We start from the raw sequence: 16698 nt of genomic DNA on the forward strand, positions 1-16698 counted from the left end.
CACTTCATGAGAAGAGAAGACTCCCTGGAAAAGACCCTGATGTTGGGAAAGATGGAGGGCACAAGGAGAAGGGGACAACAGAGGACAAGATGGTTGGATAGTGTTCTCAAAGCTACCAGCATGAGTTTGACCAAACTGCAGGAAGCAGTGGAAGACAGGAGTGCCTGGCGTGCTCTGGTCCATGGGGTCACAAAGACTCGGACACGACTAAACAACAACAACAACAAATTGGTTGACAGTTTTGTTCTCTCTTACTGGAATTAGCTCCAGTGTATAGGATATTACTGATGTAGAGGATACAGTGGATATACTGGGATTCATGATTGCACTGTGACTTTCTAGAATAAGTAAGGAATGTTTTCACAACATTTCAAGGGCATCTTTAAATAGAACTCTATTTAATTCCCATTACTACAGCGCAAGAAGAAAACTAGATTTAAGAACCAATAAAACTGGTGCAAGGCTTATTCAGGGAACGGTATTACTAATTATTAATGCAGAACAGAGTGAAGTAAATTTAACATTTCATTTTTACTGCATTCAGCCTAAAAAAAAGTACTGCATTTATCCCTAAAATATTGCCAGCGTTGAATAATCTTCACCACCACTACAAATTTTCAGAGTTATAAAAGGGAGTTGCAAAAAATATACCAGTTTATGCATCTGCAAGGTACATCTAAGTGCAACTAAAAATGAATGTTGTCTGTTATAGCAGGAATGCAAATAAAAAAACATTACTGAGGCTTACAGTGAAATAATTAAAAGTATAGGTGACATCATCGTAACACTTGGAATAGGGCAAAAATTCAAAGCAGGGGTGTTTAACCACAATATACAAAATTAAAGTGAGCACAGCCTGCTGCAAGAAAACTTTCCCAACATGATTCTGTTTGCACCCTGCTCACCCAGGGGAATGCTAGGTGATGGAGGGCTCACTTTATGGTAGAAGTCCAAAATCTTAGGCTAGTGTCCTTTTCCTCCATGGAATCATAGGGGTTGAACTACAACTTCCCACTATTCCCAGCATAAAAAAGAAATTAGCAACATCCATGCCTTGCCATAGTCTTTCCCTCATACTAGACAAAACACTTCTCTCAATTAAAAGATTCCTTCCCTGGGCAGGCCATTATTAGCAGGCTGGGAAAGAGGGAATCATGTCCTTTGAAGGACCAGGACAAGGGCATTATTTTTTTAAGGGAGAATTAGAACCAGCAAGAATAACTTTTATATGAGCTCAGCAACTTCTGATGGAAGTAGAGCTGCCACACTTCAAATCAGCTGAAGCTTGAAAACTAGTTCAAGGGTAGGTTGAAGAGAACTGCATTACAGTAGCCCAGAGGTGTTGCTACCAGGGACATGCCAAACATCTAGTTGTGTAGTATCTAGGTCGATGTGATGCAGACAGCTGTGTGCTACTCAAAAGCTGGAAGAACGCATTACTGGTCATGGCTGCCATTTGGGTATCATGAAACAGCTACAGGTTCCCAAGGTGCACGGTTGTTCTTTATTTTTATTTTTTAATTTTTTTGAATAACCAAGTTGAATTTATTCGAACATGTTACAGGACTACAGGAAATCAAGATTTGAGGAATCTGAGGACTCCGATTCTGAAGCCTCGTTCCACCGATATGTTTGTTCTTTATTTAATTGAAAGGAGACTCCCATTCAAGAAAAGGCCCGCCGCCCAGCATCAACAGGTCCATCTTATCTGACTGAACTTTAGTTTTCTCACCCTTATTCAGTTCATTATGAATCTTATTCATGGAAGACCTTGCCAGCCTGGATATAGAAGGAAATCCCTAGAAGACTCCATGAAGCTGTCTCACTCGGGTGTTAAGAAGCACAGGCAGAACCTTGAGAAACTCCACAGGATTGTCTCCCACAAGAAATGGAAATACCACCTTCAGGAACTGCCCTGCAAGGCAGGTACAGAAACATTGCAACAGAGTGCCACCTCTTAGCAATCCTCAACGTTCCAGAAAGACAATCACTGCCACTGATATCAAAAGCAGAGATCAAAAGTAATCAGCTTTCCCCCACTCAAGCAGGTAGTAGTAATCCACCTACGATAAAGGAGTAATTAAAGGCTCGCCAACTCCAGATAATCCCATCTCACCCAATACAGAAAAATCCCATCCAGAGTGTGACCGCCCCACACACAACTGCCTGACATATATTGGGACAAAGCCCACACTTGTCATGGGGTTCCTGGGTTGTTGAGAGTCACCAGTTAAGGAGGTCTCAATTGGAGATAAAAGTCTCCCCATATCCACAACCTGGGACAAATCCAGCAATGTTCTGTCAAGCTCCATCAGGGAGACCAAGAGGCAATCAGTACACCGACCGAAAGGCCTATTCTGCCCCAAGCTTCCCCTCTTATGGAATGTCTTTTGTAACCAGAAAGAATAAATAGTTCAGTAATATATAATCAGGAAGCCAGTTGCATTTCCTTCACCTGTAGTGTTTACTTGTGGTTAAAGCATCATTAAGCAATCTTTTAATTATATGTTGCACACCCAGCCTATGGTGTTAACAGAACAGTCATTCTAGAGCTGCTCTCTAAGTTCATTCTGTATAGTCCATTTCTGTCTGCCTTACATTAACCTTCTGCTATCCCAGAAGCAACCATGTTTTTTCAGCAGTATTTATCAACTGCTAAAAATTCAGCTAAATGCTGGCTAAAACAAAGGGAAACGTAAGAGTAGAAGCACAGGTTCATACCCAGGAGCTGCAAACTAGAAAGCCAGCCATCACACATGTTCTTTATCTGCCAAATGCTTCCACAAAGGCACATGTCTGTCCAGAAATAACAGCCTATCACTTAAGGCAGGATGGAAAGTACAGTAGGAAATGGCTAACCTGCTATGTGAGCAAGATAAAAGAAATTCACCTGGGGTGCATTGAAGTCATGTCAAGGCTTTGGGATATACTACTCTTAGATTTCATAGAAACGTTACCTAATTATTGTAGTAGATTCATCGAGTGTGGAATCTATTTCCCATTTAAATCAGTGGTAACATTCCTAGCTACCTTTAACAGATGACGGTTGAGCCATATGCGTACAATTTTATTTTATTTTAAACCAACATAAAAATGTAATACAGCTTCATAAAGATGAGAGCTACTGACAGTCTCTAGGTAACCACAACTCCCACTGCATGATATTTCTTCTGTGCACGTGTACCCAGTGGAAGAGCGGATTTCAGAGATGGCAAATGTGATGCTTTTGAAAAGGAGTGGGATGATCAGTTCATTTTCTAAAGGTTGCATCAACCCCGTTCTAAAACACCAGACACATTTGTCTGCTTCTCGGTCACATTGAGGCAGTATAACAAAACGTTTTAAGCTCTGATTATCACTTCTTTTTTACGTGAAATCTGGCAGGCTTATTATTATTATTATTAATAATAATAATAATATTAATATTATTTTGTGAGGCAGAGGAGGAATGAGCGAGAGGCAAACCCCCAATTGTCTACCTAAACAGAAATTAAATATTTTGTTCAAAGTGGATTGCTCCAGCCAGTTGGACAAGCAGCGCTGAAGACAGCATCTGAAAAGATTACGAAAGCCTTAACTAAGACCTAGGAAAAGACACAACATGCTGGGTCAGTGAATGCCTGTAGTCCAAAAGGCATGTGGGACATCTTTTCATTGCCACGTGAACAATGTTTGCATACATGTTATCAAGGGAAGCTAGGGAAAGAAAAACAAACTTACATAAGCACTTCCAGTTATATTTTAACCAATTTTTTAAGGGAAAAACAAAAAAAACCCCCAAAACACTCTTTCAATTATCCTTGCTCTGTTTTGTTGTGAAAAAGAAAGAGGAAGGAGGAAAAGGGAGAGATGGCCAGATAAAAACACTGTGAATATACAGTGGTACCTCGGGTTAAGTACTTAATTCGTTCCGGAGGTCCGTTCTTAACCTGAAACTATTCTTAAGTTTCACTTATGGGGCCTCCTGCTGCTGCCGCGCCGCCGGAGCACAATTTCTGTTCTTATCCTGAAGCAAAGTTCTTAACCTGAAGCACTATTTCTGGGTTAGCGGAGTCTGTAACCTGAAGCGCATGTAACCTGAAGCGTATGTAACCTGAGGTACCACTGTAATATAATTTTCCATCCATGCCCCAATTGTGAAACAGCACAAACCATTCACAACGCTAGGGCAGTGGCACAGCGATTTGCTTTTTTCAACCCTCAGTTTTGACGCGTGCCAAAGAAGTGTCTGGCCCAACAACATGTGAGAACATATGGCACAGGATGTCTACTGGAAAAGAAGACTCCACCCCATTAACCTCAGCTGGGGAGCTGCATAATACCAGTCAAAGCATTTTTCTGTCAGTCTCGCATTGTCTACCTGGACTACCAGCAGCTCTCTGCTAGCATAGGGAGAGGAGTCTTCCCCATTCCCTGATCCCTTTAACTGGCGACAGCAGGGGCTGAACCTAGGACATTCTGCATGCAATACACATGCTCTACCCACTGAACTATGCTGCCTCCACCAATGGCTCCTGGGGGTTAGTTCTTGTACCCAAGCGCTATATACCTGAAGAAGCATCTCCATCTGCTGAGGTCCAGCTCCGAGGGCCTTCTGGTGGTTTCCCTCACTGTGAGGTTACAGGGAACCAGGCAGAGGGCCTTCTTGGTAGTGGCGCCCGCCCTGTGGAACGCCCTCCTATCAGATGTCAAGGAAATAAGCAACTATCTGACTTTTAAAAGACATCTGAAGGCAGCCCTATATAGGGACTTTTTTTAATGTGTAATGTTTTATTATGTTTTTGTATCTGTTGGAAGCTGCCCAGAGTGGCTGGGACAACCTAGTCAGATGGGTGGAATGCAAAACAACAACAACAACAACAACAACAACAACAACAACAACAACAACAACAACAACAACACTGACTCAAAACAACAACAACAACAACAACAACAACAACAACAACAACACTGACTCATTCCCCCCTGGGGGAACGCAGGGGTACACATACCCGTAAACATTTTGTGAATCTTTGTACTTTTGTTCATTTACTGTATTTATTTTCCCCGATTTGAACTATAAAATGGTGATTCTCCTGAGTCAAAATGAGAGTACCTCTAAACATCTTTTTTAAAGAAAAAAAGCACTGGGTAGAACAAATTGCTTTGAATCATACTTGCTTTGATGGCTTTGATACCTGCCATCACTGAAAATTACCAAGCATTTATTTTAACACATTTATATCCCACCTTCCCATGACTAACAAATGATTGAAATAAAACCACACAAGGTCCCATAAATCTCCCCATCACTCTAACCTAGTTAAAACATGTGTTCATATAGGATTACAAAGATAGTCACCTTACAGACACACTGTTAAGACAATATTCATGGAAGACAATTTTACTCGACAACAAGTGATCACCAAAGAAAAAGACAAAAATTAGGCAATGTGGAAATGTAGCAGAACTTTTCCTGCTATCAGCAATAGTGATGGGCACATTATCTCTGGGACATGCCAGCTTTATCATGTATTTAACAATAAGTCTCTTTCCAAGGGTAATTGAAACACTCTATTCCAAATGGCTTGACATGGGGTTTTGTTTTTGGATCTGTATTAATTACCAAACAGCTGCAATAAACCGTTTATTCAGCTGCACGTGACCTGCAGGAAGCAGGCAGCTTAGTGCAAACCAGCAATGGGCATATTAAAAGAGGTCACGAAGTTGCTGAGAGCTAACAAGAGCTGAAAGGATCAAAACCTTCTCAAGAAAACCAACATTACATTCCTTTATCCCATATATTTCTACCTCCAAGAAAGTGTGCGTAGGATTGCAGCTTTAGTGCGTTCCTAGCTTTAGAAGCAACATGTAGGAAGCGAACCAAGCGGTTAACACCAAAGAAGAAGAAAAAGACCATATTCAGAAAGAAGAGGAAGAGAGAGAAAAGGTGCAATAGTGGTTGACTTAAACTTAGGCACATAACACAATGCAACATTGAGAAAATTGCATGGCATTAGCTGGTAGAGATAGCTTCTTCCCACTTCTGCATGTAGTCATAAAATCGTAAGAGTTCAATACTGAATAAGCTAGGGTTATAACTTCCTTGCTATTAGTGCACAGAATTTAGATAGTGTTATTTCAACTGTTACACATGCAGAAAACAGCCCTGCAAGGTAGGCTTGCTATTGCCATCCTGAAAGAGGATGAGAGTGAAAGCAGCAATATTGCCACCTGGTGAATTACCGCATTTTTCGCCCTATAGGACGCACTTTTTCCCCTCCAAAAATGAAGGGGAAATGTGTGTGCGTCCTATGGGGCGAATGCAGGCTTTTGCTGAAGCCTGGAGAGCGAGAGGCGTCGATGCGCACCAACCCCTTTCGCTCTCCAGGCTTCAGGAAGCTATCCGCAAGCCTTGGGAGCCCGGCAAGAGTGCCCACCGGGCTCTCAAGGCTTGCGGGCAGCAGCCTGCAGCCCGAAGCACGGGGTGCACTCCAGAGTGCGCCCTGTGCTTTGCGCAGGTGTCCGCAAGCCTTGTGAGCAACAGCCTGTTCTGGGGGCTGGGGTCGGGGGAAGCTCAGGCCTGCAAGCTCCAGGAGCGATGGCAAGGTTGAGTGCAACCTCGCCTTTGCTCCCGGACCCCCAGCCCCGAGGCTAAAAACGAAGCCAGGACAGCGAGCGGGATCCATCTTTGCTCTTTGGGGCTCAGGGGGAAATAATTTTTTTTTCTTTATTCCCCCCCCCCCCAAAAAAATAAGTGCGCCCTATGGGCCGGTGCGCCCTATAGGGCGAAAAATACGGTAATTGCAGAGGTGAAATTTCAAGCAAGGACTTTCCAATTCACAAATTTAGCCATGAAGCTACAATAGCTCAACCTTCCAAAACATTTCAGCAATTTCACCACCCCCCTCCACTTTAAAAAAACTGAACAGTGTTTTTCGAGCTCCAGAGATTGCAGTGTACCACATGCTTGTGTTTGGCCTTTTTTATTTATTTAAAAAAGTTCATTATATGGGAAAAACATAGCAGCGTCCATATGGGTACCACTGTGCTCGACTATGCAGGGAAATGTTTATTTATTACTGTCAGAAGAAAAATGAACTGACAGCTGAAATTGGAAAGTCACCTTATGCAGAACCACCACCCTGCACTGAACACCCAGCATCCGGCCAATTTTAGCTTGACCTTTAACATCTGAGCAAAATCAACAAGGCAATCCAGTGAAGAGTACATTGAGTTGAATGTCTCTTTGTTCACATTAAGAAAGAAACCACTTGCTTGCACCTCTAATTTTCTCCTGTCTTACCTCCACTACTATTTTTAGGAAGCGCTCCAAACAGAGCATAATCTACTCCCACATTTCCCCAAAAACACACAGGAAGAGAGGAAAGGAAATGTCGCTTCTGAACTATATTACACATGCACCTTTAGTCCAATATATTTCAGAGCTTCGGGTGGTATTAATTAAATTTTGTTTTGCATATTCCTTAGCTACACTTGGTGCTCTTCTTACCTCAAATAACGGTGTCAACAATATAAAAGCAAAGTTACAGTCAAAAGTCACCTCCTAAAGTAGTTCACACACTGAGACACTTAAACCAAACTGGGTTGGGGGGGGGTGGAATCTAAGAAAACAGAGTTATTTGCTACTGCAGCACAGGAATGCCTGCTGAGACACACAATGAAGGTCCAAGCTACATAAAGCTATCTAGGAATATAATAGCAGGGGGCCTATTTATAGCAATTTAAGTTGGGCAAAAAAATATCTTTTTTTAAAACAACAACAACAAAACTCAGCAATTTCCCTTGTACTATCAGGCAATCCTGGTACATTTATCCATTCAAACAACTTCTGTGAATCATGCCAGTTACAATGCCAGGAGTGTCCCTGCAGAACTGGCATTATCTTATTTCAAATTCTAAAAGCAGGGCCTGTTCTTTTGTTGTCTAGCATTGTTGGGGGAGGAGAAGAGAAGCCTCATTATACTGCGCTTCAGTCCTTTTTTTCTCTCATTACACCATTTCCCCACCCCCACCCTCTTTGATTCATTTTGGGTTTTAAAATCCAGCATCTAAGAACTACCTTCAATCAGGTGTCATTTCTGTTCTCTTTTTCTAAAATAAAAATGGCGCTCTCTCTCTCTTTTTTTTACTGCCCCACATTACTCAAAATTACATATAGGTTAATACTGGAAGGAAATGCCATTTGGGAGGAGTTCTACAAAAAAATAATAATCACTGTACAGTAGTAGCCTGTCACAAATTACACAGGAAAAGAAATAGAAAGACAGAAAAGAACAGAAAGACAGAAAAAGAAAGAAAGATCTGCTGGTGCTTCTGGAACAATCTAGAATAGGGGTAGGCAACTTAAGGCCCGGAGGCCGGATGCGGTCCAATTCTCAATCTGGCCCGCGTGTTTTTACATGAGTAGAATGTGTGCTTTTATTTAAAATACATCTCTGGGAATTCGTTCATTTTCCCCCCCCCAAAATATAGTCCAGCCCACCACATGGTCTGAGGGATGGTGGACCAGCCCATGGCTGAAAAGGCTGCTGACCCCCTGATCTAGAATTACTAAGTCACCCTACTAAATCCCACTTAAGAACTCGTTCAAACATTGGTAACCAGTATGCAACTAGTTGCTGAAGCTCTCTCTACTTGCCAGTCATTTAGGGATGCCTCAATTTAAGATAATCTCTGTTGCTATGAGGATTTTTCTCTTTCTATAGTTTTTGCACTGTTCCCCATTGCACCAAGATCATCTTCAATTTCCTGCAACCCCTACCTGGATTTCTTTTACAGCCTCCACTTTCTCATTTGCTTACTCCAACCCTCTTGTCTCCTTTCTCACTTTGGTGTTTCCTGTCATACACAGAACTGAATTCAAGTTATTCCATCAGGCTAATGCTTCCCCCTACAAATCCACCTTCCCCGCAAAACCCCACAGCTTCCACAGAGCGTGTTTAGGATCAGTGCAACCAAATCATCACCCCAATATTCATTTGTACTCCTTTCCCTATCCTTTTGTGAAGCCCTGTCCTTATTTCCAGGACTGGATCTCTCGACCTTGATGGTCCAAACAGCACCAAATAGGATGTGAGAGCTTAAGAACTAAAATACTGTAGTACAGAACAGCACGACACTTGCATGATTTCCCCTAACAGCTCTTTACGTTTTTCTCTTTGAATGCAGAACCTCATTGGTTTCTATTAAGATGAAGATTTGAGCAGAACAGAATTCTTACAAGGAGTATGGCTTAGAAGAACCCCCCCCCCCAAAAGGAGAAGAAACTATCCTTGGAGGTAAACATCCTCTTATCACCAGCTGTATTTAAATCTTTTTGCAACAGAAAGACCTTATGGTGCTTGTACAGGCATGTACAATGCTAATAAAAATGGCCTTATGCAGGGTGCATACAACCCCAAAGTAAGCTTGCATTTTCCTGCCAAGTGCTGGGAAAACTTTTATTCCAGACTTCTGTGCCTGTTTTGAAATCCAAAGGTAGAAGTGGAAGGCTTCTGCTCCCCACTTCACAAAGAAACGCAAGCCAAGAGCTTGCCACACACCTCGCGATAAACTACCACTTGGTTGGTTGGTAAAGGGCTGTCACCACTGGTTTTCTCAGACTTGCAGTTTTCCAATTCCCCACAAAATGCTTAATTGTGTCACCACAAAAGCAACGCCACATCACTTGCAAGGAGTGCTGACCCAACTCCTTAAGTGAATTTTGAAGCAGGCCAGAAACTGGACTATTCTTCAACTAAAGAGGCCTCCCTGTGTTCTGAGCTTGCAAAGAAGGAGGATTAAGAATGACACCGCTTCTGCACACTGATACAGGTTTCATTTTGGGTCCTTTTCCAAGTCCTTCATTGCATTTCTTGATATATTCCTAATGTGTTTTAAGTGTGCGCCTAAATTTTGTAATGGGGTGGGTGGGTGGCAGGGAACATAACAGATGTATCTCTGCAAACACAGAGGTGTCGTGCAGGTACACGTGTCAAGCAAGCTGAGACCAACCGCAACTCCCTGTTGAGTGTACACTTGATGACACACTCCACTTCGCTTGTGCACAATGTGTGGAACCCCGATCTAGCCACCAGCATACAGTCTGACATAAAGCTCCCCCCACCCCTCAAAATAAAGGGGGAAAAGCAATGTATGATTCTTGTTAGCTTATCCAAGCTGGCTGAGGCTTGTTCCATATTGCAATTTGTTGCCCACAAGCCAGCAAAGGTTGGCAGCTTTGATTTAAACCACTGCAAGTTATTTCAGTGATCAAACTACCATTTTGCCACGCAGAAATGTGAAGGAATGGTTCTAATGTGCCTCTGACTGCCTATTGTCTCAGAGTAGAAACATCAACACATTTTACATAAGGCTCTTTTCGTCACAGACCAGGGAAAAGGCTTTTCTAGAAATGCTGCAGGATGAGTCATAAACTGCAAGGCAGTAAAGCATTTCACTGTTGATAACTTGATGCAGTGTGATTAAGCCAGGCTTTGTTTTCCTTTTTGTTCCATTTACCAGGCTGCTATCTCGCCCATTTTAAAGCACAGGCTTGTCTGTGATGCAGTTAGGCCATGTATGTGTAGTAGGAAGTTGTTTATGTATGTCACTGACCTTCTGTACACAAGATAGCTCTAATCTTATGATAGGCAATGCTGTGTAACACAGAGAGAGAGAGCTTATTCACCTTGTCTAACTGACGTATGTTTAGGAAAGGCGTAACTTCAGTTAGAGGTCAAAATCTCACCAGCTTCCCTGAAATCCATCTTTCCCCACTGGAGTTCCAGTGACTAACTTCCTCTTTTACGCTCTTTACCCTTTGCAAATACTTATTTACAGCTTGTTCAACATACTCGCAGAGGAGAACTCGACTACTGGAAGGCAACTGCAATTTTGTGGTCCTTCCTACTGTGGATGGTCTCTGCAGAGCCATAGCTAGGGGTGGGGTGGGGTGTCTAGCCAGGGTTTAAGCCTCTGGGTGAAGCTGCCAGAGGGGTGCCATTGAGGCTCCCAGTATGTCTGGGCTTCAGCCAGAGAGGAAGATGAAAAAGTTATGGCAGCCTTCCTTCCCCTTTACCCATGAAGCTTAATAATAATAATAATAATAATAATAATAATAATTTATTTATACCCCGCCCATCTGGCTGAGTTTCCCCAGCCACTCTGGGTGGCTTCCAATCAAGTGTTAAAAACAATACAGCATTAAATATTAAAAACTTCCCTAAACAGGGCTGCCTTCAGATGTCTTTTAAAGAGAAGATAGCTGCTTATTTCCTTCACATCTGAAGGGAGGGTGTTCCACAGGGCAGGCGCCACTACCGAGAAGGCCCTCTGTCTGGTTCCCTGTAACCTCACTTCTCGCAATGAGGGAACCGCCAGAAGGCCCTCGGCGCTGGATCTCAGTGTCCGGGCTGAACGATGGGGGTGGAGACGCTCCTTCAGGTATACAGGACCGAGGGCTTTAAAGGTCAGCACCAACACTATGAATTGTGCTTGGAAACATAGAAGGCTCATTTACAACACACTGCAGGGAAAGGGAGAGTTGGAAAATCTGAAGAGGCTGTGTGGCTCTCCCCAGTGAAGCAGAAGATAGGATCCCCTGCGGGTTTGCTCAGGTTTGAGAAAGAAATTTTGGAGGGAGGGAGGGGCAGGAAGCTGAGGAAGAGAATCAGATGGACTAGATGAACCTTGGGGTCCCTTCCAGCTCTACATTTATATAATTTTATGATCTCTTCCGAACTTTGAATGTGTTGAGTCATTTTACAGTTGAGTCATTTCACAGACTATACATGATCTACACACAGGAAAATAAGGGGTGTGTGAGCATTTTCCCTGCCAGAGCCAGTTCCCTGGCAAGCTCAGGTATCTTCCTTACTTTTACAAATACTTCTAGCAAAAAAGCTGTTGTGGATCCATACTTCTAGCGCAGCCTCAATCTAAATGCATAGTTTCAGAATCAAACTTTCAGCTGCATTTATGTGCTGGACACTCCACTCATTATTAAAAATACAGATCCAAGTAGCCTGAGGTGTGTTATCAATCCTCTGGCAAAACAATATTTTAAAATTTTCAATATCAATATTTAAAATATTAATATTTAAAATATTAAGTATTAATATTTTAAAACCCTTTAACAACCCGTTGTGCATTATGACTGCTAATATTTAGGTATTGTTTCACTGTCTGTATAAGCACTGGGAGAGTGAGAAAATGCGTTTTTAAAAATCCCCCTAAACCTGAGCCAAATGCTTTCCAGTTTCAGATGGGTCCAAGAAGGACCGCAGAAATCAAGCTTTCCCAGGGGAAATTCTATTTGGGGGATAATGATCTGTGTTAGGTTTTAACCAAGTACTTTTCAAAAATTTATCCCAAAAGTTTTATTCTTAAAAAAACAACCCCGCAACTCATTACAAAACTGAAAAATACAGCATTGCTTTAACGCTTGCGAGAAAAAGAACTTCTCCATGGTTAAGTTGACAATGACAAAGGAGGCACAGTTAGGTAAATCAATTCCACTGATTTGTTTTACTGGGTTAAAAAGAGGGCACTCTGGTATCACAATATAGAGATAATTCAAGATGCAGAGACGTACAATTACAGAAACTTTCCTCATATCAGAATGTGTTTTCCAATGAAACAATGAGGCATGAAACAAATGTAGTTTTGCTGCTTGACATGACAAAAGGAAGACAATTTCAGCTCCAATGGTTCTCTCTATTATTGCAGGTATGGGAAGCCTCTGGGCCATCCAAATGTTGCTGAACTACAACACCCATTGGTCCCAATAAGCACAGCCAATGGTCAAGAATGATGGGAGCTGCAGAGGTCAGCAACATCTGCAGAGCCAAAGGTTGCCAACACCTGCTCTACTTGGGAAGGTTTTCGTTTGTTATGTCTAAACAGTTGCATGTAATGATAGCAAAATAACGACTGAAAAAGGAAGGAAAAACATATTTCCCTATATACAAGCTCTGTTCCCAGCCTATTGAAGTCACCAAGAAAGGCCCAGCTCCAAAAACTTTTAAACAGCCTATCAGAAGAGAACCAACAGTACTCCTCCCTACTGGCATTTCAAAAGGTCAGGATGACCTGTGAAAATTTACACTACATCAAGCATACACAGCCAGACCTGGAACCATGGCATTCCAGAGTGTTCCAAACTCTGATTCATGCATTAATTCACACACACCCATATTTCTGGAATTTTAACCACAACCAGCAACAGTGAAACTTTCACTCTGCCTGTCCAAATGCACCTATTTGATGTTTCTGGAGACATGGCTTCCTTTTCTTAGTCACATAGATACCAAAAAGGTTTTGAAATCCATCTATATTATGCAATCTGGTGGTCTTACAGTAAGCATGTCAACATCTTAGGTATAAGGTTCTGAATGTGTGTAGAGATGTCACACTCTCTTACACTCTGTTGTGATGATGAGTATTCAGGGAAACAATATTATGCAATTCTGATGCTGTTCCCAGAAATTACACAGAATCTATTCTCAAATTCTCGATTGTCACAATTTTTGTAGATGAAAATAGAACCATGTAAATTCTTTGTTTTTTTTAAAAAAATAAGTCCTCCATCTCCCACCATGAACAAATGAACAACACACAGATAATCTGCAGGGTGCCCAACTGCATATGCATAAGTTCTGTGGATACAGTAGCTGCTGCAAGTTTTGCTTTGAATTGTAAGGAAGTCCCTGAGGTAAGAGAAGTAAGTCATTTATTAATTTCCCAAGGTTTGGATAAAGACGATTGACAATGACCTTAACCCACACTGCACATGTTTTAGAGATTCTGCCAAGCAGGAAGTGTCATCTTATATATTCCCAGCTATTTTGTGGCTAGTCAAAAGGCTGGCAGTGATAATAGTATGTACCTACTGGGTACTGGCAGGGCAGTAGATGAAGATGTATTGCTGCATTAGAAAAGTTATGTGACGAGGAAGGATTAGCTCGTATCTTCAGGTGTACACCTTACACCCTTTCCGAGTTTCCAAGATGCTGAAAGCCCCGCAAACCTCTGTGTTGACAATGTCACAAAGCATTGTCACGCCTAGGCTACAATTACATTTCAACTTTCACTATTATACAATTTTTAAACTCTCTAGAATTATTTCCCACAAAGCTGTTTTCTTACTGGTGCCTGACCCGTCAAATGGAAGTCAGAAACCAATACAAAATAAGTGGCTTAAGTTGTGCCAGAGAAAAGGAAAGCGAATTTGAACCTCTTGAGCATAAATCTGAGCCACAAGGCACCAGGACTGAGAAAACCATGTGGGGTATGAACTTTTCTAACTCCTGGATGAAAATCTCGATTTATCGCAGTTGCAGAGGCCCTTAACGTTCTCCACAAAGCAATGCACAGAAGATACAATATGTGTTCCGATGTCGACTATTCCCAGTATTTGCTCTCACCCCTGCCCTGGCTTCAGCTGGGAAGCATCATGGGGCTGTAACTGCCAGCCCTCAAGAGCATACACTACCTCATTCTAATAAACCCCATGGCTGCTTCTGGTCAATGCTAACAAAAACCCAGTTTTTCCCCCTGAATGGGCAAGGCAGCTGGAATCCACCTAAACAGAATTCATTTCCCACATAACTTCAGAAGTTAAATTAACCCTTTACCCAACACCCCACAGCCTATTTCCCCAATACACATGCCTTCCAAACACCGAAACACAACTGCGCCTATGTCGCAAACCCTCCTGACCCCTAGAAATCATTTCACCATTGGGCTGTCACACAGCCCAAGCACGACAACACAGCAGTTTGTAAGAACTGAACAGATTCCTGTTCTCCTTCACAAACTGCAACAGTTGGGAGGGGTGCGCCTCCCAACAGAATATTGGGATCCCCAATTGCACAGTGCCAGGAAGCACAAGCTTAGTGGGGGGGGGTGTTTCTTTTTTTAGAAAGTGACACACTTCCTCCCACTTTCTACACTTCACATCTAGTTTGCAAAAACAGCAGGCAGTGCAGAAAGCGCCACAACGCACTTTCCACCCAGGTGTTGAGAAGGGCCCCTTCTTGTCGAATTCCTTCTCATCCATGTATCAGGCAAGGCCTGGCTGTCCAGCGTTGGCAGAAACACCCACTCCTGGAAATGGCCCCCATTACACTGCGCTTTCTCCCCGTCGGGAAAGCCCTAATCCGCTTCGCACATAAGGAAGGGAGCTCAGGAACGCGACTGGGCCTGTTTCTCCCCTTGTGAGCCAAAGCAACACAGCTGTGGGGTTGTGGCGCAGCGTCGCCGAGCATGTTGGCAAGGTGTTTGCCCTTGCTGCTTCCAAAGGCGACAGGGAAGCTTTCTTCTGTGGGGAGGAGTCGGGCGCGCGGGACGGCGAGCACTCACCGAGGTCCAGGGCCTGGTTGTACTTCTCCAGGGCGGCCGCCAGCTCCTGCCTCTCCTTCAGCGCGTCCCCTTCGGCGCCCAGCCGGCGCGCTTTGCTCTCGGCCGGGAACCACTTCTCCAGCAGGCTGCCCAGGACCACGTTGACGCGGGGACCGGCGGGGGGCTGCGCGGCCGGGGCAGAGGCAGCGGCAGAAGCTGGGCGCCGGGCGGCGCAGCGGGCGCACTCGCCTCCGCCGCTCTGGGCGCAGCGCTTGCAGTGGGTGTGCCCGCAGTGCAGAGTCACCGGCTCGCAGAGCAGGCGGCGGCATACCGGGCAGCCCAGCGGCTCCGGGGGTCGGCAGCAAGGCGGGTCCGCCAGCGGGTCGTCTCCCTCCGGAGTTGCTCCGCCGCCGCCACCGCCAGGCCCCGGCCACGGCGGCAGGCGCAGCTCTTTGTCGCGGAGGCTGAGCGCGAAGCTCTCGGCCAGTTCGCGCAGCTCCTCGGGCCTCAGGCGGGCCAGCCTGGCGGCGGCGCTGTAAGCGTCCAGAGCCTCGGCCATGCGCCCCGCGCGGGCCAGCGCGTCCCCTTGGCGGAGGCAAAGGCCCCGCTCGGGCTGCGCCAGCTCCGCCAGCTGCGAGCTCAGGATCTCCGCCGCCAGGGCGAACTGCCCGCCTCGGAAAGCCTCCTCGGCCACTTGCAACATCTCCGCGCAGGGTCCGCCGCCGCCGCCTCCTCCTCCTGCCGCCGACGGGGCCTGGTGGTGGTGGGCGCGCTGCTGCGCCTGCTGCCCGAGCGCGGCCCCCAGCTCCATCTTCGCCGGGTTGGCTGACTGGGTGGGTGTGGTGGTGGCGGCGAGCGCTCCTGCTATGGCTTCATCGTCGAGCTCAGCGCCTCCGCGAGGAGCAGGAAAGCGGGGAGGCGGCCCCTCGCAGCCGCCGCGCCTCGCTCAAGGAGCCTGGTGGCCGCCAGGGCTGGGACGGACGCCGTTATGAAAGGGCTGCGTGCGCGGGGGGGAAGGCGCGCCGCCAGCTCCGTCTGGGGCGTCCCCCGAGGAGAGCAGGGCGGCGCTGGCCCCACTCCCGGAGCGCGCCAGCAGGCAGCGGAGACTATTCCGGGCTCAGGCGCTTATGCAACGCCGAGCGGTTGTATAACTCCTTCTCCCCGGCTGAGGGCAGCACCGCCCCGCCGAGCGCCCGCCCCAGTCCGCGGCCTGGTGAGCCGAGCGCACATGCCCTCCGACAGCCGCTCCGCCCGCAGCGCACGTGTGTGTGACGGGGGAGAGGCCGGCCAGCGCCTCGCAGGCTTCCGGGAAGCGGCGGCGCGGCTGGTTTGCTGTTCCTCTCCAAGCTGGCTGCGTCTCCGCCTCGCGTCAGC

The 16698-nt window shown here is 45.3% G+C and overlaps 1 protein-coding gene across 1 annotated transcript in view; it reads right to left on the minus strand.

Moving 5' to 3' along the window:
• LONRF2 (LON peptidase N-terminal domain and ring finger 2) overlaps positions 1-16376 on the minus strand; it is a 39259-nt gene extending 22883 nt beyond the window's left edge. Inside the window, exon 1 of the mRNA XM_081857896.1 lies at positions 15346-16376. Coding sequence (XP_081714022.1) covers positions 15346-16135 — 790 coding nt within the window. The 5' untranslated portion in view covers positions 16136-16376. The remainder of the gene's footprint in view (positions 1-15345) is intronic.
• Positions 16377-16698: the final 322 nt, after the last annotated feature.

Source organism: Podarcis erhardii (assembly GCF_964252035.2).
Source record: "Podarcis erhardii genome assembly, chromosome: 4".
Taxonomy (NCBI): Eukaryota; Metazoa; Chordata; class Lepidosauria; order Squamata; family Lacertidae; genus Podarcis; species Podarcis erhardii.